Source organism: Bison bison, unplaced genomic scaffold, assembly GCF_000754665.1.
Source record: "Bison bison bison isolate TAMUID 2011002044 unplaced genomic scaffold, Bison_UMD1.0 scf7180017864320, whole genome shotgun sequence".
Classification (NCBI taxonomy): Eukaryota; Metazoa; Chordata; class Mammalia; order Artiodactyla; family Bovidae; genus Bison; species Bison bison.
The window spans coordinates 215,793-240,156 of NW_011494892.1; the positions used below are offsets into that span (position 1 = coordinate 215,793).

Sequence of the window (24,364 nt, forward strand, 5' to 3'; positions counted from 1 at the left end):
AGACTGGTTCCAAATAGGAAAAGGAGTTCGTCAAGGCTGTATATTGTCACCCTGCTTATTTAACTTATATGCAGAATACATCATGAGAAATGCTGGGCTGGAAGAAGCACAAGCTGGAATCAAGATTGCCGGGAGAAATATCAATAACCTCAGATATGCAGATGACACCACCCTTATGGCAGAAAGTGAAGAGGAACTCAAAAGCCTCTTGATGAAAGTGAAAGTGGAGAGTGAAAAAGTTGGCTTAAAGCTCAACATTCAAAAAACAAAGATCATGGCATCTGGTCCCATCACTTCATAGGAAATAGATGGGGAAACAGTGGAAACAGTGTCACACTTTATTTTTCTGGGCTTCAAAATCACTACAGATGGTGACTGCAGCCATGAAATTAAAAGACACTTACTCCTTGGAAAGCAAGTTATGACCAACCTAGATAGCATATTCAAAAGCAGAGACATTACTTTGCCAACTAAGGTCCATCTAGTCAAGGCTATGGTTTTTCCAGTGGTCATGTATGGATGTGAGAGTTGGAATGTGAAGAAGGCTGAGTGCCGAAGAATTGATGCTTTTGAACTGGGGTGTTGGAGAAGACTCTTGAGAGTCCCTTGGACTGCAAGGAGATCCAACCAGTCCATTCTGAAGGAGATTAGCCCTGGGATTTCTTTGGAAGGAATGATGCTAAGCTGAAACTCCAGTACTTTGGCCACCTCATGCGAAGAGTCGACTCATTGGAAAAGACTCTGATGCTGGAAGGGATTGGGAGCAAGAGGAAAAGGGGACGACAGAGGATGAGATGGCTGGATGGCATCACTGACTCGATGGACATGAGTCTCAGTGAACTCCGGGAGTTGGTGATGGACAGAGATGCCTGGCGTGCTGCGATTCATGGGGTCGCAAAGAGTCGGACATGACTGAGCAACTGATCTGATCTGAATAGATAGGGTCTATGTTTTGGTCAGCACAGATATAGAACTTTTTCATCATCCCAAAGAGTTCTGTTAGACAGTGTTGGTCACATATATGGAAGTATAAAATTGTCTGGGTGCTGATAAAAGCTGAACAACCAGTCTGCTGGGAAGGGGCTGGATGTTTGTATGCAACTTACAGAGGTTATAGAACTATCACCCGAGGGTCAGAACCTGACCAGGCTTATTTTTGCAAGGTCTTAGTTGTTGAGAATGGTCTTTACATTTTTAAAGAGGTGGTTTTTTGTTTTTGTTTTTTTTTCTTAAGATAATGGCTCTACGGCTGATGTGACAGAGGCAGTGTAGCCTCCAAATTTTAAAGTGCTTACTTTCTGGGCCTGTGCTAAGACAGTTGACCAATCCCTGTTATAAAGAATCTGCAGCTTATGGTTACAAGTGATAGTAAATACGTAATTCTTTTTAATGCACCTTTCACATAGTCACTTGAGTCTCATAGGATGCTTCTGTTGACTTTTGCCAGATCCATGGTCTCCATTCAGCCATGGTTTTGAAAAATACAGTTGTACCTCAATCTGGCTACTCAGAGGTTAGCAGTCTTTTTCTGTGAAGGCCAATTTATAAACATATTATGTCTTTCTAGCCACATATGTCACATATTCTTATTTTTTACTTTTTTTTTTAATTACTCTTTAAATCTGTAAAAACCATTTATGTGGCTCGGGGGCACATAAAAACTGGTCACATTGGGTCTGTGCTGTATGCAGCTTGCCAGCCTCTGTGCCAGCTTATTTCCTAATACATCTGTCATTAAATCTGATATGTGATGACCTTCCTCAAAATCACATTCACTAAACTGAGCCCTCTCTTCATTTCAGCATCGACTTGAGCTCTGATTGGAGGGTGTACTGATTTCCATGGTATAAATAGAAATGCCTAAATACAAGTTAGCAGCATGCACCTCCTGCTGTAACAAACTCAGTCATCTGTATAGCATAAGTAATGGTGAAATCAATAAAAGAGTCAGGAAGCAAGGAGTTGTGCATACTTTGTTTTTAGTGTAAGTGTAAAGTCACTAAAAGTCACAGGGATTTGTGTAAGTCATTGGCCATTATTACCAGTTAATTTCTGTGTTTCATAGCCACTGAGGCAGATGCCTAAACCTGTAGCAGTCAGCACTAAGAGCTCAGCCCAGCAGTCTAGCACCTGTGTCTGGCCCCTGGGGGTTGGTGCAAGTGGCAGATGTTGGCATCTGGCTCTTGTGCCAGCTTATTTCCTAACGCATCTGCCATTAAATCTGGTAACACATATGCCTCTCCTGAGGGGGACATGCTGTCTGGGGCCTGCAGGGAAGGGCAGTGTGTTGAGAGTGGACCCTGGTGCAGGGCCTGGCCTTGTGTGCCTGCTGTAGACTCAAGGAGCTGCCTTGGCCAGTGCCTCTGTGATCATCATGCCATCTTATAGTGGAATCAAAGTTAAAAGTGATGCTGCTTGAGATAGTGTACTGATCATCTTGAAAATTGGTAATCTGCATCCTTTCCTTCTGGCAAAGGGGCGAACTTGTTAGAAACATGGTGCAAGTTGGTGCTGAATGTGAGGAAACCAAGGGAACTGCTCTGAGCCCAAAGACCCATGCTTTCTGCCCAAGAATGCCAACAGATTTAATCCTTTTTTTTTTCCAATTTAAGTTTTGATACCCTTTTTCCCCACTCTCTTGACTATATCTGTTTGCTTCTGAAATGGCGTGTTGTACACGTAGTTAGTTATGGCAACACTGTCTAATTTCCAAGTTATGTCAGTTTCAACTCTCCCATCAAAGATAACTTTTGTTCCTGAGTCTTTGGCTGACTTGTTTTGTACTACAGTTTATATTTTCACATGTGAATAATAAGGAAATACTAGTTCCTTCCAACTGTGCAGTAATGTGTCAAGGGGCTCTGGAAAGGTTATGCAGTATCTTGAATCCAGCAACTCTCAGCTTTGTGGAAAGTAGTTTACTGATTAAGGAGAAATTAACAGTTCCTTTTCTAGAATACAGATATGAGAAGGTAGACACAGACCCGACACGGAGCTGAGGCAGACCCAGCTGTTACCATGCAGAGAATGCCACATTTGCTCTGCACCTCGACCTCGGCTGCAGTGGGCCTGCTGGGCTGGGAGTGGGCCTGCCTTGCACGTATCCTTGGCCAGGTGTCCCTCAGGTCATGCACGTTTCCCCTTTACCCCCAGATGGACCTGCACGTCCTCCAGCAGCAGCCCACAGTACAACATCTGCGAGCAGATGGTCCAGATTCGGGAGGACCATATGCGCTTCATCTCGGAGCTGGCACGCTACAGCAATAGCGAGGTGAGTGGCTTCTGCCTGCAGTGCACACCTGGCAACACCATGTCTGATGTGGTCCTTGTATTCTCTGCACCCAAATTACTTTGAATTTTACACCCTTCATTTACTTTGAGAAGCATAGTTTAAGTACTGTGTACTTAACAAGCTCTCATTATAACGGATGAGGCAGTGCAGATATGATATAATGGAGTTTGTTTAGATCTGTTCCGCTGTACAAAAAGCATCTTCTTTTTTTTGGGAAAAATATTAGCAGTGATCCCCAAAAAATGACTGAGTTGAGACCATGAATTAAGTGCATTTTCTAGTCTAGTTCCATTGTTCCAAACTGCTAGGAGAAAGGAGAGGAGAGTAGAAGACATCAGGAGCAGAAGGGATGGTTTTGACTTGTGCCCTTTCCTGTCTAGAGGGAGGAAGTACAAGAGCTTCCAAGTTTGATGGGAAGATACATCAAGTGCCCAGAAAAAGGCCTGAAGAAGGGTGTAGGAGGTAGTGCTCTCTCTTGGGCCATGGGCCTTGTTACTTCCTTCTGGCTTTGCAGCTGGGTTTTCTGTGTCCTTGTTTGGGCCAGTCACATTGCCCATACCTGCTGCGTGCCTGGCTCCAAGCCAGCGTTACTCACATGGGGTCGGTGGGTCAGGGGTCTAAGAGAGGAAAAGCAGCAATGGGAGGGTCATTTCTCACATCCTAGACTTTCATGCATTGGAGAAGGAAATGGCAACCCAGTCCAGTGTTCTTGCCTGGAGAATCCCAGGGATGGGGGAGCCTGGTGGGCTGCCGTCTATGGGGTTGCACAGAGTCAGACACGACTGAAGCGACTTAGCAGCAGCAGCAGCAGCAGATGAGACACCAAGGTCAGGGTCAGAGCAGTGGTCAGTGGCATGGATGGGTGCTGGAAATGGTCTAGAGGGACCTAGGGACTTGGGGCAACATATATAGGTCTGGTTTTTGAGGTTGTAGTACCTTGGGGTTCCCAGGAGGACCATCACATTTGGAGGAAGAACTCCGTGCGCTGTTCTGCCCATTGCAGACAATGAGCACTGCATCTCTCAGCCACAAGCACTAGTCAGTATGTAACCAAAATGACTGAAAGAGAGCCCAAACCTCAGGGCCTGTTACCTCCTTGCAGACCACAGGTGGGTGGCTGACCGAGTAGAGACGGGGGCCAGCCCCCTGGACTTCTTCATGTAGTTGTAAACTGAGTTCATGAGGAGCTTTCAAACAGCACGGAGAGCTAATGTCTGCCTTTCCAAATAGGAGCATTTCAGAGCATGCATGGTTCCTGTCTGCCTTCTGAGTTCTACCATAGTGTCCTTATAATCAGAGAATGGTTTTAATAAGAGAAAAGAGATCTACCTTTGAAAGCTTTGCTCAGTTTATTTTTAAACAGATTTATGAGGACATAATACACATATCAGACAATTCACCCATTTAAATTATACAGTTCAAAGATTTTTAGTATATTTAGTGAGTTGTGTGACTGTCACCACTTGTTGAACACTGTCAACATCCCCAGAGCAACTCTGCACCCATTAGTAGGCACTCCCCATTCCCCTTCCTTCTGGCACTTGGCAGTCTACTTTCTATCTATGGATTTACCTACTGGAAGGTTCATCCATGTTATAGCCTGTATCAATAATTTTATGGCTTATAATATTTAAAATAATTTTATGTCAGAATAATACTGTGTTGCTTGGACACACCACATTTTGTTGGTTCATTATGAATAATGCTGCTATGAACATCCGTGTACAAGTGTGTGGACGTGAGTTTTCAGTTCTCTTAGGTAGATATCTAGGAATGGAACTGCTGAGTCATATGGCACTCTGTGTTGAACATTTTGAGGAACTGCCAAGCTGTTTTCAAAGCAGCTGCACTATTTTACATTCTTGCCAGCAGTCCATGAGGACTCTGATTTCTCTGCATCCTCACCAGCCCTTGTTTCTGTTTTTTTTATTCTAGCCATCCTAGTTAATGTGAAGTGGTACCTGGTTGTGGTTTGGATTTATATCCTTAATGGCTAATGAAACTGAGTATTTTTCCATGTACTCGTTGGCCAATTTTAAAAAATGTCTCTTGAAGTATTTGCCCATTTTTAAATTGCATTACCTTTTTTTTTTTTTACTATTGAGTTCTTATATTCTGTTATCTGTTATGTGATTTTCATATATTTTCTTCTGTTCTTTTGGAGTTCTATCTCCTGTCTTTTTGCTGTTCTTCTGTCTTTTTGCTGTCTCAGTGATGTTCTTTGAAGCACACTTTTTTATTTTTGATGTGGTCCAGTTTGTTTTATTTATTTGCTTTTGGCTGTGCTGGGTCTTCATTGCTGTCCAGGCTTTTTCTCTAGCTGTGGCAGGCAGGGCTTCTCTCAAGTCTGCCACCCTCATTGTGGTGAGCTCCCTTGTTGTGGAGCACAGAAGCCAGGGCACGCAGCTGCAGTAGTTTTGGCACGTGGCTCTGTAGCCGTGGCTCCCAGGCGCTACAGCACAAGCTCAGAAATTATGGTGCATGGGCTTAGTTGCTCTATGGCATGTGGGATCCTCCTGGCCGAGGGATCAAACTCCTGTCCCCTGCATTGGCAGGCAGACTCCTTAGTGCTGAGCCACCAGGAAAGCCCTGGTGTAGTCCACTTTTATCTATTTTTTCTTTGGTTGTTTGTGCTTTTGGTCATAATGAAGAAACCGTTGCCTAACCCAAGTCACAAAGATTTACCTCTTGTTTCCTTCTAAGAGTTTTGTAAAAGTTTCAGCTCTTATATTTAGGTCTATGATCCATTTTAAGTTACTTTTTAAATATGATATAATTTAAGAGTTCAAGTTCATTCTTTTGTATGTGGATATCCAGTTTTGCCAATATTGTTTTTTAAAGACTATTCTTTCTCCACTGAAGGCACCTTCATCAAAAATCAATTGACTGTACCACTTCCGTGTTCATTGCAACATTATTTATGATACTCCAACCAAAGAAACAGCCTAAGTGTCTACAGATAAATGAATGAATAAAGAAAATGTGATATATATTACACAATGGAACATTATTCAGTCATACAAAATAAGGAAATCCTGCCATTTGTGACAACATAGATGGTCCTTAAGGGGATTACACTAAGTGAGTAAGTCAGACAGAAAAATACTGTATGATATCACTTTTATGTGGCATCTGAAAAACTAAACTCATGAATACAGAGAACAGATTGGTGGTTGCCTGAGGCAAGAGGTAAAAGAAGTGAGAAAAGACGGCCAAAAGGTACAAACTTTCAGTTATAAGATAAATAATTTCTGGGGCTGTAATATGCAGCATGGTGACTAGTTAAATAGTGCAGTATTATATATTTGAAAGTTCCTTGGAGAGTAAATCCTGAAAGTTCTCATCACAGGGAAAAAAAAATTGTAACTGAGTTGGTAGATGTTAACTTATTGTGTAGTCATTTCACAGGATATGCACTTGTCTCAGTCGCTTAATCATGTCTGACTTTTTGTGACCCCATGGACTGTAGTCCATTGGGTTCCTCTGTCCATGGAATTCTCCAGGCAAGAATACTGGAATGGGTTTCCATGCCATCGAACCCAGGTCCTCCGCATTGTAGGTGGATGCTAATATCTCAATAATTAGGTGGAGGAGAATCAATTGATTATAATCCTGAGGCTTCATTTTTGGACTCTCAGTTCTGTACCATTGACCTTTATGTCTGTCCTTATGCCAGTACCACACTTGCTTCTTTTAATTGAAGTATAGTTGATTTACAATGCTGTGCCAATCTCTGCTGTACTGCAAAGTGACTCAGTTATACACATATAGACATTCCTTTTTTAATATTCTTTTCCATTATGGTTTATTACTTGATGTTGAATATAGTTCCCTGTGCTATACAGTAGGACCTTGTTGTTTATCCATCCTATAAATAATAGTTTACACGTGCTAATCCCAAACTCCCAGGCCCACCCACCTCCCGCTTGGGCCATCACAGATCTGTTCTCTGTGTCTGAGAGCCTGTTTCTGTTTTGTAGATAGGTTCATTTGTGCCGTTTCTGTTTTGTAGATAGGTTCATTTTGTAGACAGGTTCAGTTTACACGTGCTAATCCCAAACTCCCAGGCCCACCCACCTCCCGCTTGGGCCATCACAGATCTGTTCTCTGTGTCTGAGAGCCTGTTTCTGTTTTGTAGATAGGTTCATTTGTGCCGTTTCTGTTTTGTAGATAGGTTCATTTTGTAGACAGGTTCAGTTTACACGTGCTAATCCCAAACTCCCAGGCCCACCCACCTCCCGCTTGGGCCATCACAGATCTGTTCTCTGTGTCTGAGAGCCTGTTTCTGTTTTGTAGATAGGTTCATTTGTTCATTTGTGTTCATACGGCACAAGTGTATCATATGGTGTTTGTTTTTCTCTGTTTGACTTAATTCACTAGTATGATAACCTCTAGTTGCATCATGTTGATGCAAATGGCATTGTGTTCTTTTTTATGGCTGAGTAGTACAATTGTATGTTTTAGCTGTTGTGAATACTGCTGCTGTGAACATAGGAGTACATGTATCTTTTTTTTGCCATGCAGCGAGGCATGTGGGATCTTCCCTGATCAGGGATTATACCTGTGCCGCCTGCATTGAAAGTGCGGACTCTCAACCACTGGACTTCCAGGGAAGTACCCTGCATGTGTCTTTTTGAATTACAGTTTTGTCCAAGTATATGCCCAGGAGTGGGATTGCTAGATCGTTTGGAAATCTATTTTTAGTTTTTTTAAGGAATCTCCATACTGTTTTCCATAGTCACTGCACCAACTTACATTCCCACCAACAGTGTAGGAGGGTTCCATTTTTATTATTTGTGTTTTAGTTCTCCATTACATAAATTTTCAAGCACACAAATGAAGAGACCAGTCCTGACTCCTCAGATGCCACACGAGGCTTCATCACCTACCCCTTTTCAGTTACTCCTCCAGGTTAGCGTGAAGCAATTGCAAAATAACATAGCACTCCCTCTGAATATATTCCCCACGCGTCTCTAATAAATAAAGAACCCTCTTAAAACATAACCATAATTCCATCACACCTAAACAGCCAAGTATGTATTCCTCAACAGTAAACAGCTGGTCTTTGTTCACATTTACCCTATTTGCTCATTATCAGCAATGATTTATTTTTCCAGGTTTTTGTGCCCCAGTCTCCAAATAAGTTGTATAAGCTACAGTTGGTTGACATGAACATCCCCCTTCTCATGCCTATGTCCGCCCTCACTTTCTGTGCCGTCATTTGCCATGACCTCTTTCCCCTGTGTGTCCTGTACACTGCCAGATTAGAGGCCCCGGCAAACACAGCTCCCGTTCTCCAGGCCCACTTGGTCCCTGGGCAGCCATGCTGAGGTCTGCTGAGGGGTCCAGCTGATTGTCTGGGATACGGACAGCTGCATCCACTGTCTTGAGGCATGACTAGGGCTCAGCCTGGTGGTCCTCAGCTCCTTGCTACTTCCAGAGCTGGATTCCTTTGCTCTGTGTATCAGTTGTTAAAATAATTAATTCCCTAGCACAACTAAAGTAATAGCTAGTTTTTTAGAACTACTTTTGCCAGTGTACATTTGGAGTAGGCTCCTAGAATGGGTTTGATAAGTGGTTTCCTGGACACTGGTGACCTCTTAATGCTCTATTATCTCTAGGTGGTCACGGGCTCAGGCCGCCAGGAGGCTCAGAAGACGGATGCTGAATACCGGAAGCTCTTTGACTTGGCTCTTCAAGGTCTTCAGCTGCTGTCCCAGTGGAGTGCTCATGTGATGGAAGTGGTGGGCCCTCTCACTTTTATTTGGAAATGCACCCCCTAGTTAATTAGAAGTGCTTTTCTTCCTAAACTTGTCAATAAACCGACTAAACTATATTTTTTCTGCTTTAACTTTGGCCATTGGATCAAAAACAAATTAGCTTTTTATCTTTGGCACTAGAAATAAGAGTATATATTAATTTAAATGTTTCTAAGATGGCTCAATGTACATTTCATTTACATATATTAGAATTAAAGGTCCTTATCTTTTAAAACACATTGGTTATGATGATTTTTACTTCTCATTTTTTTAAAAACAACACTCTGTATTTCTAGCCATCAGTTTCTTTTGTTTAGGATTAGTAAAGAGGTTTATGATGCATAAAAAGGTTTGGATACTCATAAGTCAGAAGATTTTTCTGTTTCATTGTTTATTTTGCTCAGACAAGGATTTTTATATTTGGATGGGTACTTGATTGTTTGAAAGGCTAATTCTTTTAGAAATGGTGATAAAATGCTTATAGTCTTAGATATTCCACATAAAATATCCAGACCATTTTACCTGATGTATTTCTTAAGTTTTTGATGTATTACTTGAGACTAAAGTCACATTTCCAGAATGTTTTGCAGTTTTATGGAGATGGACTGTGTGTGCATGCATATGTAGTGTGCGTGTGCACATGTGTGCATGCATTGTGTGTGTGCGTGTGTGCATGCAAGCACTCATGCCTGTGTGTGACTCTCAGACTCAGTGAACAATAGAAGGCTGACCTTTTACCTTTGGTAGCTTTTGGCAGTAGTCCTGTAAGTCAGACCAGCAGGTAAACATTTTGCATTCACTGTGGCTGTCGCCCCTCTTTTTTTGATCACGCCAGTATTCATGGAAACTTGTGCACCCAACGGACAAGTACTCTAACAAGGACTGCCCTGACAATGCTGAGGAGTATGAGCGTGCCACCCGCTACAACTACACCAGTGAGGAGAAGTTTGCCCTGGTGGAGGTACGGCTTGTCTGCTTTCTTCTCCTTCTTTGATTCTGACCTCAAACTGTCTTTGCTTTACAAAGAAAGGCAAAAACATGAATGAACTACTTGTTTTATGCAGTTGCGTCTGTGTAGGGCGGCTCTTTGAATCTGTCACAAGTGTCAGAATAGAGATTAAAATAGGTTGTGGGTTCCTGGTCTCTGCATAGACACTCCCCTGAGCCAGATCAGGGCGTGTTCTGGGAAGAGCTTGGGAGCCTCAGCAGCTTTTTGGTGGCACACACAAGAGGAGTTGAGTTGAGACCTGGATGTTGGAGGGAGAGGAACCCCACTCACAGCTGTGTGGTCCCCAGCTCTGCATGATGTTCAGGACTCTTGTGATGAGCAGGTCTTAATTTCTGTGCCATCTAGTTTCTGGATGTATGTTTTTTAGCTGTACGTTTCCTACCTTGTTTGAGAAATCTTTGCATACCCCCAAGGTCATGAAGATAGTCTTCTACATTGTCTTCTGGATGTCTTATTCTGCCTTTCACATTTAGGTCCGAAATACCCCCTCCAACCCTCCCAGGTGCTCTGCCTGCCACCTCTGTTGTGCGTCAGGTAACCATACTCAGGCAGGTGTGTTTCTGCTCATGTTCCAATCCATTTGTCAATCTGTCTGTCCTTTCCTAATCCCTCTGTCTTAATTACAGTAGTTAAGTGTGTCTTGTAAAGTACATCTTTCTCTCTTCAAGAATTCTTAGCTGTTCTCACCCTTTGCATTTTCATATACATTTTAGAACCATCTATTTATGTCCCAGTGAACCCTGTTAAAATTTATTATAAGGGTTTGAATAAACCTATAGACCATTTTTGGAAGAATTGACAAATTTATAATATTAAATCTTTCATGAATCTGATATGTCTGTCCATTCCTTAAGATTCTCTAATACCTCTTTTCATCTGTAAAACTGTTGCACATCTTTTGTTGGCTTTATTTTATTTTTTTCTAAATGTTTATCACTGGTGTTTAAAATCAATTTTTTTTTTCAGTTTTCATTGTATCTACCAACTTGTCTAAACTCAACTTATTAATTGTAATGAATTGTCCATAGATTATTCTGTATTTTCTACTTATATAATCATATCATCTGGAAATAATGACAGTCTTATTTCTCCCCCTTCTATTTTTTTTTTTTAATCAGACTGGGTAGGATTCCTACTCATTAAATAGAAGGAGACTCCAGGCATTTATGTCTTGTTTCCCATCCCAAAGGGAAAGCTCTCAACATTTCGCCGTACAACGTATTTGTTATAGGTTCCTTGTAACTACCCTTCCTCAAATCAGGGAAATTGCCTTCTATTCCATATTTGCTAAGAGATTTTATCATGGATAGATGCCAGTTTTATAAAAAAATTTTCATCCATTAAGATAGTTTTATGATTCTTTTATCTATCAGTGTGCTAGATTTATGTTGATAGGGTTTTTTGGATCAGGTTTAATATTAAGCTAGCCTTGCATTCCTGATATAAACTCAACTTGATCATGATATTTTATCCTTTTTATATATTGCAAGATACAGGTTGCTAAGATTTTTGTATGGATTTTTGCATTGAAGTTCATGAGTAAGAGTGGCTTTTAATAATACTTTTTTCTTTTAATGTTTGGTTTTAAAACACTTTTAGATTTGCAGAAAAATTGCAAAGATAGTACAGTGGATTCCCATATACCCCATGCCCTTTTTCATTTATTACTAACATCTTATTTTAGTATTGTTATGTTTTAATAAGTCAGTGTAAATACATTATTATTAGCTAAAGACCATGCTTTCTTCACATATCCTCACTTGTTGTATAACACTCTTCCTCTGATCCTAGGATCTCACATCACATGTAGTCATCATGTACCCTTTGATTCTTCTGGGTCATGACACTGTCTCAGACTTTCCTTGTTTGTGATGACCATGACAGTTTTGAGGAGTGCTGGTCTTTAGAATAGCCCTCAACTGGAATTTATCTGATGTGTTTTTCATGATTAGACTGGGGTTGTAGCTTTTGCAAAGGAGGAGCACAGAGCTGAAATGCCATTTTCATAACATCACATCAAAGGCCCATGCTGTCAGTGTTATTGATTCCTCAGTGCTGGTGTTGACCTTGGTTGTTTGGCTGAGCGTGTCCAGGTGTCTCTGTTGTGAGGTTCCCTGCACCAACTACCAATACTCCCTTTCACAGGTGCTTTTAGGGAGGAGGTTGTGCTTAGCCCACACCTTGACAACCTTCCATTCTAATTTTTGGATTCTGCTTCATGAAATGGTTGATGACACTCCCGTCTTTTCTGTTGTCTGTAGTGGTTTGTGTAAGATATTTTTTCTTTAAATGGTTTCCAGCATTTACTTGTGAAGCTTTTCCTGTATGGGATGGCTTCTGAAACTTTCAAAGTTTCTTTGTGAGATACAGAAGTATTCAGATTTTCTGTTACTTGTATCAGGTTTGGTAAGTTGTATTTTCAAAGATTTTTCTAAGCATCTTTCTAAATTTTCTTATTTTTGACATAGATTTTTTATGATAAGTTTTCATCTTTTTTGGTAACAGCTTTTTCCCACATACCTACAGTTCACCCATTTAAAGTGTAAAATTCAGTGCTTTGAGGGGATATACTCACAGAATTGTATAATCACAAACAAATTTGGAACATTTTTGTTGTCTCAAAAAGAAACTCATACCCGTTAGGAGTCACCCCTCATTTTCCCCTGCCTTCATCCCGTGGCAGCTAACAATCTGCGGTCTGACTCTGTAGATTTGCTTATTCTGGGCATTTCATACAATATGTGATTGTGATTGGTTTCTTTCACTTAATAATATTTTCAAGGTTCCTACATATATCATCAATGTTTCATTCTTTTCCGTGCCAAATAATATTCCATTGTATGTATATATCATATTTTATTTATCCATATTAGCTGACAGACACTTGGGTTGTTCTACCTTTTCACTTATGGATAATGCTGCTATGAACTTGTGTGTGTAGGTTTTTGTGTGAACTTGTTTTCCTTCCTTTTGATAATACATCTAGGAGTAGAGTTGCTGGGTCATATGGTATCTCTGCCTTTAACGTTTTGAGAAACTACCAGATAGTTTGCAAAATGGCAACACTTCTTTACATTCCTGCCAACAGTGCATGAGAGTCCACTTTCTCAACTCCTTGCCAGTTGCTGATGTCTGTCTTGATTCTGGCCATCCTACTAGATGTGAAGTAGTGTCTCATTGTGGTTTTGATATGAATTTTTATAACAACTAATGCTGTTGAGCATATTTTCATGTGCTTATTGACAGTTTGTGGGCTCCCCAGGTGGTGCAGTGGTAGAGAATCTGCCTGCCAGTGCAGGGGACCTGGGATCGATCCCTGGGTCAGGAAAATCCCCTAGAGGGGGAAATGACAACCCACTCCAGTATTCTTGCCTGGAGAATTCCATGGACAGAGGAGCCGGATGGGCTACAGTCCATGAGGTCGCAAGAGTCTGACACAGTTGAGTGACACAGTTGACAGTTTGTATATTTTTGGAGAATTGTCAGATTCTTTGCCCATTTTTTAATTGAATCATTTGTCTTTTTATTATTGAGTTCTTTATATATTCTAGGTACCAGTTCTTACCAGACATATGATTTGCAGCATTTTCTCCCATTTACTTTTTGCTTTCTTAACGGGATCTTTTGAAGCATAAAAGTCTTTCATTTTAATAAAGTTAAGTTTTTCAATTTTTTTATTTGGTTGCTTGTGCTTTTAGTGTCATATCTTAAGAAATCACCACCTAACCCAAGCCACAAAGATTTGTCTTGTTTATTTTTGTTTGTTTGTTTTGTCTTACAGATTTTTAAATGTATATGGTCCATTTTGAGTTAATTTTTTAATGCCGTGAGATAGGGTGTTATATCAGAGGTCCCCAAGACTACCCTTAGCCTAGATTTGCTAGACTAAGCTACATAGAACTAAGTAGCTGTTCTGTTCAAGGTTATGATTTATTACAGAGAAATGACATAGATTAAAATCAACAAAGGGAAAAGACACTGGGTTAAGTCCAGAGAAGCCAGGTGCAAATTCCAGATGTCCCCCTCCTTATTGGAGCTGCAGGGAATGTGTTTATTTCTCCTGGCAGTGGTGGGTGACCACAGATGCAGAGTTTTGCCAACCAGGGAAGCTCACCTGAGCCTTGGTGTCCAGAGTTTTTATTGAGGGTCAGTTGGCATGTAGCACAATTGCTATAGCACTCAGCTACTCAGACTGTAGACCTAGAAGAAAAACAGCTGTTTCTTATAAATCACATTGTTAGCATAAAATATGTGGTGAAACTGCTATTGAAGTGGCCCAAAGCCTCAGACACATATTCTTCGGGCTGAGTATTCCAGTGGCTTAGAGTCGTTTCCGAGGAGCCAGCCGCAGGCCGACTTCCTGGGAATGTGCAGGGCTTGTTCATCCCAGCCTACTGATATGACCCTTTCCTACACGAGAGTCCGGCTTGATTCTTTTGCGTGAGGATGTCTAGTTGTGCCTCAGTGTTATCTGTCGGGGTCGCAAAGAGTCGGATGTGACAGCGCACGCACGTTTGTTGAAAAGACAGTATTTCCCTGTCGAATTGTTTCACACCCTTGTTGAGAGCAAATTGGTTATAAATATAAGGACTTATTTCTGGACTCTTAATTCTATTCTGTCAATCTGTATGTTTATCCTGTTCCAATACAGTCTCATAATCTCTTAGTATCTGTGGATTGTGTGGTAATGTCCCCTCTTTATCCATAATGCTTGTCTGTTTTTTTTTCCTTGATCAGTCTTCCTGAATATTTGTTTGTTTATAAAACAGCTTTTTCTTAGTTGATCACTTTCTAGTATATGCTTATTTTCTGTTCCATTAATTTTTGCTTTTAGATATTAATTTCCTTCTACTTTGGGGGAGTTATTTTTATCTTTTTATAAATTAGTGATGAGTATTGTTGTTATTATATTTAGGCCAAAGCTCTAGATTTACCTTTGAGCACACCTTTCCTACATTCCATTGTTTGAATATGTTGTTACTGTTGTTCAGTCACTAAGTCGTGTCTGACTCTTTGCAACCCCATGAATTGTAGCATGCAAGGCTTCTCTGTCCATCACTATCTCCCTGAGTTTCCTCAAACTCATATCATTGAGTCAGTGATGCCATCCAACCATCTCATCCTCTGTCATCCCCTTCTTTTCTTGCCCTCAACTTTTTCCAGCATGAGGGTCTTTTCCAATGAATCAGCTCTTTGCATCAGGTGGCAAAATATTGGAGCTTCAGCATCAGTCCTTCCAGTGAATATACAGGGTTGATTTCCTTTAGGATTAGATTTCCTTTAGATTGCTGTGAGCTTGAATTCAGTTCAACTTCATTTGGAGAATTTGCTTTTTTAAATAGAAAATTTCCCTTTGTTTCCTCATTAGAAAAGCAGCCTGGGTTCATTATATAAATCCTGCAAGCAAACAGAGAAAACAGGCATGTGAAATGAGGGCAGAATCCTGTCTCTGGTACCATCACAAAAATGAACTTTAAGCAGTTCACTGCATTTTCTTCTGACTTTCTATGCAGATCAATTTACTGTGCCATTGTTAACAGATGGGATTTGGGTTACATACTTGTAATTTCTTTTTTCTTTTCCAGATAATAACAAATTTGCTTTCCTGAATCTTTTTCTTTTTTGTTGGAAGTCTTTCACAGAGAGGTGTACCCTAGTAGATTGAGAGGTGTTTTGAGTCAGTTACCAAACGCTCCTGTTAGCTCCAGGCCAAGCAGATATGTCCCTGCCCTCAGGTACTTGTAGTCCGGTGGGGTCAGACCCAGAAACAGGGACAGATGCAGGCGTACAGTAGAAAAACAGAAGGCTGGGGGCGAGGGCCTGCGCTCTGGGGAGGCGGACACCTGGCATGTGCCCGGCTCACCTGCCAGCCTCCACGCACTGAAGGTCCTATGTCCTCCTGCAGGTGATCGCCATGATCAAAGGCCTGCAGGTGCTGATGGGCAGGATGGAGAGTGTGTTCAACCATGCCATCCGCCACACTGTCTACGCTGCGCTACAGGACTTCTCCCAGGTCACCCTCAGGGAGCCACTCAGGCAGGCCATCAAGAAGAAGAAGAATGTCATCCAGAGGTCAGCCCTGCTGCACACACCTCCCTACACAATCATCCACAGTGGAAGGATCAGCTTAGGTTTGAACAGCTGTAGAGTTACATTTTTATACATATGCTCAATACACTTATATTCAACCTCCAGACACCTGTTTGTTGAATTTCCTCTAAATGTAATGTAATGGATCCAATTGTTAACCTGAACAACCCACAATAAGTCAGACACAAAGGTCTATGCAGTCTGGAGACCCAGGAACAAGGGTTTGGTTATCTCAGACCTGGGTGTGTCTCAAAATCTGTGCAACAGTTCTGCTTACCAGGACAGTAGGGACACACAGCTCAGCATCTCATCTCCCGTTTTAAAGTTTATTATCTTCAGTGTTTTTGCTTCTATTCATATGGCCTGTCCTACAAACTAGTTATAAACCTTGTATGTATTGCAGAGATCCTACAGCAAACTTAAGCTAGGTTTCTGTTAATGTTTAGCATTTTAGATAAGGTCATCTTTCAGAGACATTTGTATAAAATGAAGCTCAGAGGGGCTTACATGGATAGTACTTTCGTTTTGTTGCTTTATAGGTGATATAATTGTCACCTGGTCTTTTTTTTTTTTTTAAACTTTACAATATTGTGTTAGTTTTGCCTGGTCTTGTATGACTTTAGCACTAATAAGATCTTATTACACTGTCAGGCTTCCTAGTTTTTGTTCTCTCACCTGGAGGGCTTAGTGAAAATTTTCATGTTTTCACTGAGCCTCAGTATTGCTGCAGGGAGCCCCACTACTACTGTATGGGAAATGTGCATGTAGTCTAGCTCAAAGTGACCAGAGTGGGCATGTGGGTGTGTCTGCCCTGAATGTGGCACCTGTGGGGAACTCTACATGGTGGAGCCCTGTTGGGAGTGGCAGAAGCCAGATGTCCAAATGAGGTGTGGACAGCGTCCCCAGGATTGTGTTGGTGACCATATTCAAATGAGAAAATGGGATAAGTCTCGAGAAGGTTGTTTGAGCTCTGAGTGGATGTTTGGGGTTTGTCTTCTTGCTGCCCTTAGCGTGACTCAATATTTAAGAAATCAAACACCACTTCTGGGCTAATTGATGCAAAATGCAAATGCAAGCACATTAGGTTTTCTGAGGGTGGTAACGTCCCCAAGAAAATGGTCTATTTTGAAAGTTTAACATTGAACTGTCTCATTAGCACATCCTCCCACTGCCCCCAAGGGTGTCAGAGTTGGCTGTGGGTTGTCAGGAGATACTGTGATTGTAAAAGTGCTGAGGATGTCAAGACTTTGTCCCACCCTAACAACTTGACTGGTGGTTTAGTGTCCTGCAGGCCATCAGGAAGACTGTGTGTGACTGGGAGACAGGGCATGAGCCCTTCAACGACCCAGCCCTGCGGGGCGAGAAGGACCCAAAGAGTGGCTTCGACATTAAAGTGCCGCGGCGCGCTGTAGGACCCTCCAGCACCCAGGTTCTCGTTCCTTGCTCTACTGAGTGGCGTGACCGTGAGCTGGGGAGGTGGTGGGAGGCTGGGAGTGAAACGACCTCACTGTGGCCAAGTACAGTCTGGGTCTTTTTTGCTCCTTTATTGCTTATCCAAGCGAATCTAGGGTATAGACACCCCATGATTCCCAGGTTTGGTCATTTGCATGCAGAACTTAATTTGACTGCATCAACTCCTATTCCCAAAATGTGGGTGAAAGTCTGTGTCCATATTTACACTGTGTTTCCTGGTGTTTAAATGTGTGGTTATAATTTTTATGTAGGGTCTAAAAAATGATTATTCCTAAAGATAAAATTTTTGGAAATTTGAAAACATAGCTTTGCTATATCCCTGGTCTTCAGCTTTCACTGCTGGTCTTTCTCCTGGCACACTCAGCTCCCTCCTGCCCCTTCAAGCAGCTTTCCTCTGATCCTCACATCTGATTTAATTGCCCTCTGCTTTTTCCCCTCCTGTCTGGAACTTTGTTCTTGTCAGCTCTGTGCTATGGGCTTTTTGAATCTCTTCTGTCAGCCTTTCAGAGAATTGCCAGCAGAGTGTGTTGCTGGCTCTGTATAAAATCTTGGGGTACTTGGGCGGAGGGTGAGGGTGCCGTCCGGGGCCTGTCCCTCCCGTCTGCCAGCGTGCACATCCCTGCTCATCCGCGTGCCCCCGTGACTAACGCTCTCCTGTCTGTCCGTGTTTAGCTGTACCTGGTGCGCACCATGGTGGAGTCCTTGAGCTCTGCCGAGCTGCTCAGGCAGCTCAAGTCTGTGGGCGCGGAAAGACTCTTGCATGTGGTTAACGCGTTTCTGAGGCAGTCCTACGTCTATCCGCCCCTTTTAACCTTTGGTGGTAAGACATCATTTGTTTTTCTTGTTGACGTTTATGACATGAGGGTCTGCTCTGAGTTCTTTGTCCCAAGCAGCAACGACTTGGCCGTGTGGATTGGTGCTGCCCTTGCAAGGAGCCAGCGCAGTGTCAGTGGGCAGCCCTTCTCGTGGTTTATCTGTGTTTGTTGTAACTAATGTGCCATGTATATTTTCTCCCCTACAAATGTTTCCTTGGATAATGCAGCTTTACATGGTGAGAACCATGCTAGAGTCCCTCATTGCAGACAAAAGTGGTTCCAAGAAAACCTTGAGAAGTAGCCTTGAGGGGCCCACCATATTGGACATAGAAAAGTTTCATCGAGAGTCATTCTTCTACACCCACTTGATAAATTTCAGTGGTAAGACCTACTGCTGACCAGTGTCTGCTCCAGCATATTCTAACACCACTAACAATGTCTAGAAAGCTCCTGCCTGGCTGGCTGCCCCTGCTGTGGTCCCTTCGTCCTCTCAGGCAGTGACACATGTTGTAACCCTCGTGGCATTTCCTCGCCTGTTGCTTTAAATGCATGGCTGGCCAGGGACTTCCTCCATGTGGCATGGCCCTTAGAAGGGTGAGGCCCATCGGGCTGGGGCTGGCCCAGTGACCTGGATACAAAGTCTTTGTAACCTACACTGGGTCAGCAACTCAGGCCGGTGTAACTGTCACCTGGCTTCAGATCCAGGTGGTGATAAATGCCAGAAACCACTCCCAGGCTAAGTGTAGAAAGTAGCGGGTGAGCTGAGGTGCATACTGCACATGCCATCCTGGGGTGACCATGTGCATGTGGGTGCCCTTGGTCTTCATGGAGCTGTACATGTTTATTTCTGTGCTGTAGCCGTGATTCAGGGTACAAAGCCTCTATCTTGGCTGCAAGTGCTATAGGTTTATAGTAATCGTTAGGCTTTTCTTTTTCTCTTCATAAAAGGACGGAAACATTTTTTTCCAATCTGTTTTGCATTAGATAGACATGTACTAAGTATGAATACAGTACTGTGTCTGTATCCCAAGTAAACTGTCAGAAGGTGCACAGTGTTAACCATGTCCTGTTGATGGGTGTTGCTGGGCTTGTGGTGCTGGACGCTGACTCTCCTGTTGGTGAATGAGAATCAGCACATCCAAGTGGCTTTGTCTATGGCCACACTGTGTGCAAGGCACATACTCATGTCCACTCGCCAAGGCCCAGGGCTGAAAGCCTGGCACGTGCCCCCTTGCCTCGCCCTGTGGAGTCCTTTCTGGTTACAGAAGATTAATGTGGTGTCTTTTGAATCCCTTAAGAGACGCTCCAGCAGTGCTGTGACCTTTCGCAGTTGTGGTTCCGAGAGTTCTTTCTGGAGTTGACAATGGGCAGAAGAATTCAATTCCCTATTGAGATGTCCATGCCCTGGATCCTGACAGACCACATCTTGGAAACCAAAGAAGCGTCAATGATGGAGTAAGTGTTCTGGAGGCCTGTCCCAGCCTCCTGTCCATAATGTTTATAGTCCTTGGTGGTGTTTGGGAGGTGGAGGAGGGGCCGATTGTTCTCATTGCTTCATTTGAAGTCATGATTCTTGGGGTGAGACTTCAGAGATCAATACAAGGAACAGGTGTCTTGGCTTTGGATTGAAATCTGGTGCCCAAGCAGTAAAACTGATGAATAAGTTCTCTGTGTCCAGGTGCCTGCAAGGTCCTGGGAACTTGGCAAGGGGAGAGGTAGCCTGACCTCTAGTGTGGCATGGCCTCAGACCCAGATGGATTTGGGAGAGGAAGTGTTTAGTGTGAGGCTCAGGGTCAGGGCTGGGGGTCAGAGACTATGAAGGGGTCAGAAAATACGAAATCCATGGAGGGAAAGTAACTGCAAACAGGGTCTCATGTGGTGAGCAGATGGGGTCCCCACCTGGCCATCCTCCCTGTCCTCCTGGCCTGTGCACACCAGGAGAGCAGCCTTCCCTTCCTCTGCAGCAGCAGTGGCATCCACAGCATGAGGTCTTGATGAACCTGTGTGCTCTCTGAGGGCTGCGTTGGGCCTGCTGCTCACGTGCCTCAAGCTCTCAATGAGACCTTACCTCTGCAGACTGCTGCTGCTGCTACTGCTGCTAAGTCGCTTCAGTCGTGTCCGACCCTGTGCGACCCCATAGACAGCAGCCCACCAGGCTCCCCCGTCCCTGGGATTCTCAAGGCAGGAATACTGGAGTGGGTTACCATTTCCTTCTCCAATGCATGAAAGTGAAAAGTGAAAGTGAAGTTGCTCAGTCGTGTCTGACTCTTTGCGAACCCATGGACTGCAGCCTGCCAGGCTCCTCCGTCCATGGGATTTTCCAGGCAAGAGTACTGGAGTGGGTTGCCATTGCCTTCTCCAGACTGCTAGCTACCACCTTTTATCCAGGGTCAGAGGGGCTTTGGCCACACCAGATTTGCTCTTGGTACGTTATGGGGCCCGGGACCTTTGTATGTTTTTCTTTTTAGGTCAGACAGTTTATTCTTAAAAATAAGAAAGTGACTCATTCTTGTGGCTATTAAAAAATTGCAAATTGGCATGAAAATCTTTAAAACATGGTAAGTGAGAAGATGAAGTTGCAGGAGGCTGTCATGGACCTCCCAGGTGCCCTGGGAATTGACTGAACCATGCGTATCCTGCCAAAAGCCCAGCCTGCCTGCTGGGGCTGTTTTGTCAGGGCACTCACAGGAACCAAATTTGGCATTTGAAGTAAGAAATTATTTTTCCTCATGAGAAAGGAGAACAGTGAGTGTTACATTGCTGGTGGAGGGGAGGGTGTGAAAGCCAAGAAAGCCCGTGTGGGCAGCCGGGCTGACCTGTCTCCCCTTCTGCAGGTACGTCCTCTATTCACTGGACCTATACAATGATAGCGCCCACTACGCCCTCACCAGGTTCAACAAGCAGTTTCTCTATGATGAAATTGAGGCGGAGGTAAGGGCCCAGGCACTTTTGGCAGACTTTCTTTAATTTCCCTTTTCCTCTGAATATTAGAGGAAGCAAACTTTTCTTTTTAATACAAAGACGTTTAAACAATGGAATGAATTTTGAAATAAACATTTTAGGATGCACCCTTCTATCAGTACTTTTTTCTGTGCATCCACACAGGATGGTTGGTGTCTTCAAACCAGCTTCAAAGCACCCATCAGCTGTTGGGTGACATTTTTTTCACGTGATCCCATGTCTCACATGACCCCATGTTATAAGCACCGCATATCTTGCCTGTTCTCTTGCATGAACACAGTCTAGAACAGGGACATTATATGAAATAGATGGACTGAACCAATCTCTATTTTATTTCTCTAGTTTTAGCTTTTTATTTTTTACTCATTATAAATAATGCTTTAATGAACTTCCTTTCTCATAACTTTTTAGTTGTTTTGGGTTATTCTTGAGGAAAATTCCTCCAAGTGGAATTAGTAAGATAAATCTGATTTTCTGGCTCAAGATATAAGAGAATTTAACCTTAACATTACATTATACATATAGGTCTCATTCCCCATTGTTGTTGTTCAGTTGTTTAGTTGTGTCTGACTCTTTGTGACCCCATGAACTGCAGCATGCCAGGCTTCCCTGTCCTTCGCTATCTCCTGCAGTTTGCTCAAATTCATGTCCATTGAGTCAGTGATGCCATCCAACCATCTCATCCTGTGTCGCCCCCTTCTCCTGCCCTCAATCTTTCCCAGCATCAGGGTTTTTTCCAATGAGTTGGCTCTACGCATCAGGTAGCCAACGTATTAGAACTTCAGCTTCAGCATCAGTCCTCCCAGTGAATATTCAGGGTTGATTTCCTTTAGGATTGATTGGTCTAATCTCTTTGCAGTCCAGTGAACTCTCAAGAGTCTTTTCTGGCACCGTAGTTGAAAAGCGTCAATCCTTTGGCACTCAGCCTTCTTTATGGCCCAGCTGGCACATCCACACATGACTACAGAAAAGCCATCCCTTTGACTCTACGGACCTTTGTCGGCAAAGTGATGACTCTGCCTTTTAATATGCTATGATTGTCATAGCTTTTCTTCCACGGAGCAAACATCTTTTAATTTCATGGCTACAGTCACTGTCCACAGTGATTTTGAAGCCCAAGAAAATAAAGTCTGTCCCTGTTTCCATTTTTTCCTCATCTATTTGCTGTGAAGTGATTGGACTTGGTGCCATGATCTTAGTTTTTTGAATGCTGGGTTTTAAGCCAGCTTTTTCACTCTCCATTTTCACCTTCATCAAGAGGCTCTTTAGTTCCTCCTTGCTTTCTGCCATCAGGGTGGTGTCATCTGCATATCTGAGGTTATTGATTTTCCTGGCCGTCTTGATTCCAGCTTATGCTTCATCCAGCAGGCATTTTGCGTGATGTATTCTGCATATAAGTTAAATAACCAGGGTGACAATATACAGCCTTGACATACTCCTTTCCCAGTTTTGAACCAGTCCATTGTTCTAACTATTCCTTCTTGACCTGCATACAGATTTCTCAGGAGGCAGGTAAGTTGGTCTGGTATTCCCATCTCTTTAAGAACTTTCCACAGTTGGTGGTGATCCACACAGTCAAAGGCTTTACCATAGTCAATGAAGCAGAAATAAATGTTTTTCTGGAATTCTCTTGCTTTTTCTATGATCCAGAGGATGCTGGCAATTTAATCTCTGATTCCTCTGCCTTTTCTAAATCCAGCTTGAATATCTGGAAGTTCTCGGTTCACATACTGTTGAAGCCAAACTTGGAGAATTTTGAGCATTACTTTACTAGTGTGTGGGATGAGTGCAGTTGTGCAGTAGTTTGAACATTCTCTGGCATCACTGTTCTTTGGAATTGGAATGAAAACTAACATTTTCCAGTCCTGTGGGCACTGGTGAGTTTTCCAGATTTGCTGCATATTGAGTACAGCACTTTCACAACGTCATCTTTTAGGATTTGAAATAGCTCAACTGGAATTCCATCACCTCTACTAGTTTGTAGTAATGCTTCCTAAGGCCCACTTGACGTCACGCTTCAGGATGTCTGGCTCTAGATGTGTGATCACACCTGTTTGTAAGGCCTCCTCAGACAACCATTTTGCCTTAATGCATTTCTATTTCTTGGGAATAGTTTTGGTCACCACCTCCTGTACAGTGTTACGAACCTCCGTCCATAGCTCTTCAGGCACTCCCTCTGTCAGCTCTAATCTCTTTAATCTATCTGTCATTGCTACTGTATAATCATAAGGGATTTGTTTTAGGTCATGCCAGAATGGCCTCATTCCTTGTATCCTCACGAAAACCACAGGAAACACTTCCTCAGGGAGATGCTCTGGATTCCTTGGTGAGGCAGGGTAGGCTGGGGAGAGAGACCCATGGGTCCTGGGGCAGCTCCACTCTGAGCACAGTGTGTCTTCATCACGGTTTGGGGATATGAGCTAATCCCATTTGCAAGTGAGAATACAGTCTTGAGGGTGAAGTCCCAGGACTGTCCACCCTGCATCTCCTGACTAATCTTGGCAGCCCAGGAGAGGCCATGAGCAGATGCCCTTGGGACATACAGCCTGGAGGCAGGGGTATACCCCCTCAGTTCAGTTCAGTTCAATTTAGTCACTCAGTCGTGTCCTATTCTTTGTGACCCCATGGACTGCAGCACGCCAGGCCTCCCTGTCCATCACCGACTCCCGGAGTCCACCCAAACCCATGTCCATTGAGTCAGTGATGCATCCAACCATCTCATCCTCTGTCGTCCCCTTCTCCTCCTGCCCTCAATCTTTCCCAGCATTAGGGTCTTTTCAAATGAGTCAGCTCTTCACATCAGGTGGCCAAAATATTGGAGTTTCAGCTTCAACATCAATCCTTCCAATGAACACCCAGGACTGATCTCCTTTAGGATGGACTGGTTGGATCTCCTTGCAGTCCAAGGGACTCTCAAGAGTCTTCTCCAACACCACAGTTCAAAAGCGTCAATTCTTCGGCACTC

At 43.0% G+C, this 24,364-nt stretch overlaps 1 protein-coding gene across 1 annotated transcript in view; it reads left to right on the plus strand.

Annotated features, from left to right (window-relative positions):
- Positions 1 to 24,364, plus strand: part of CYFIP1 (cytoplasmic FMR1 interacting protein 1) — a 109,453-nt gene that overhangs the window by 49,820 nt on the left and 35,269 nt on the right. The window contains exons 11-18 of the mRNA XM_010852969.1: positions 3,154 to 3,271; positions 8,914 to 9,036; positions 9,887 to 10,012; positions 15,966 to 16,132; positions 17,432 to 17,579; positions 18,666 to 18,819; positions 19,737 to 19,893; positions 21,273 to 21,369. Of these exons, the coding sequence (XP_010851271.1) occupies positions 3,154 to 3,271; positions 8,914 to 9,036; positions 9,887 to 10,012; positions 15,966 to 16,132; positions 17,432 to 17,579; positions 18,666 to 18,819; positions 19,737 to 19,893; positions 21,273 to 21,369 (1,090 nt within the window). The remainder of the gene's footprint in view (positions 1 to 3,153; positions 3,272 to 8,913; positions 9,037 to 9,886; positions 10,013 to 15,965; positions 16,133 to 17,431; positions 17,580 to 18,665; positions 18,820 to 19,736; positions 19,894 to 21,272; positions 21,370 to 24,364) is intronic.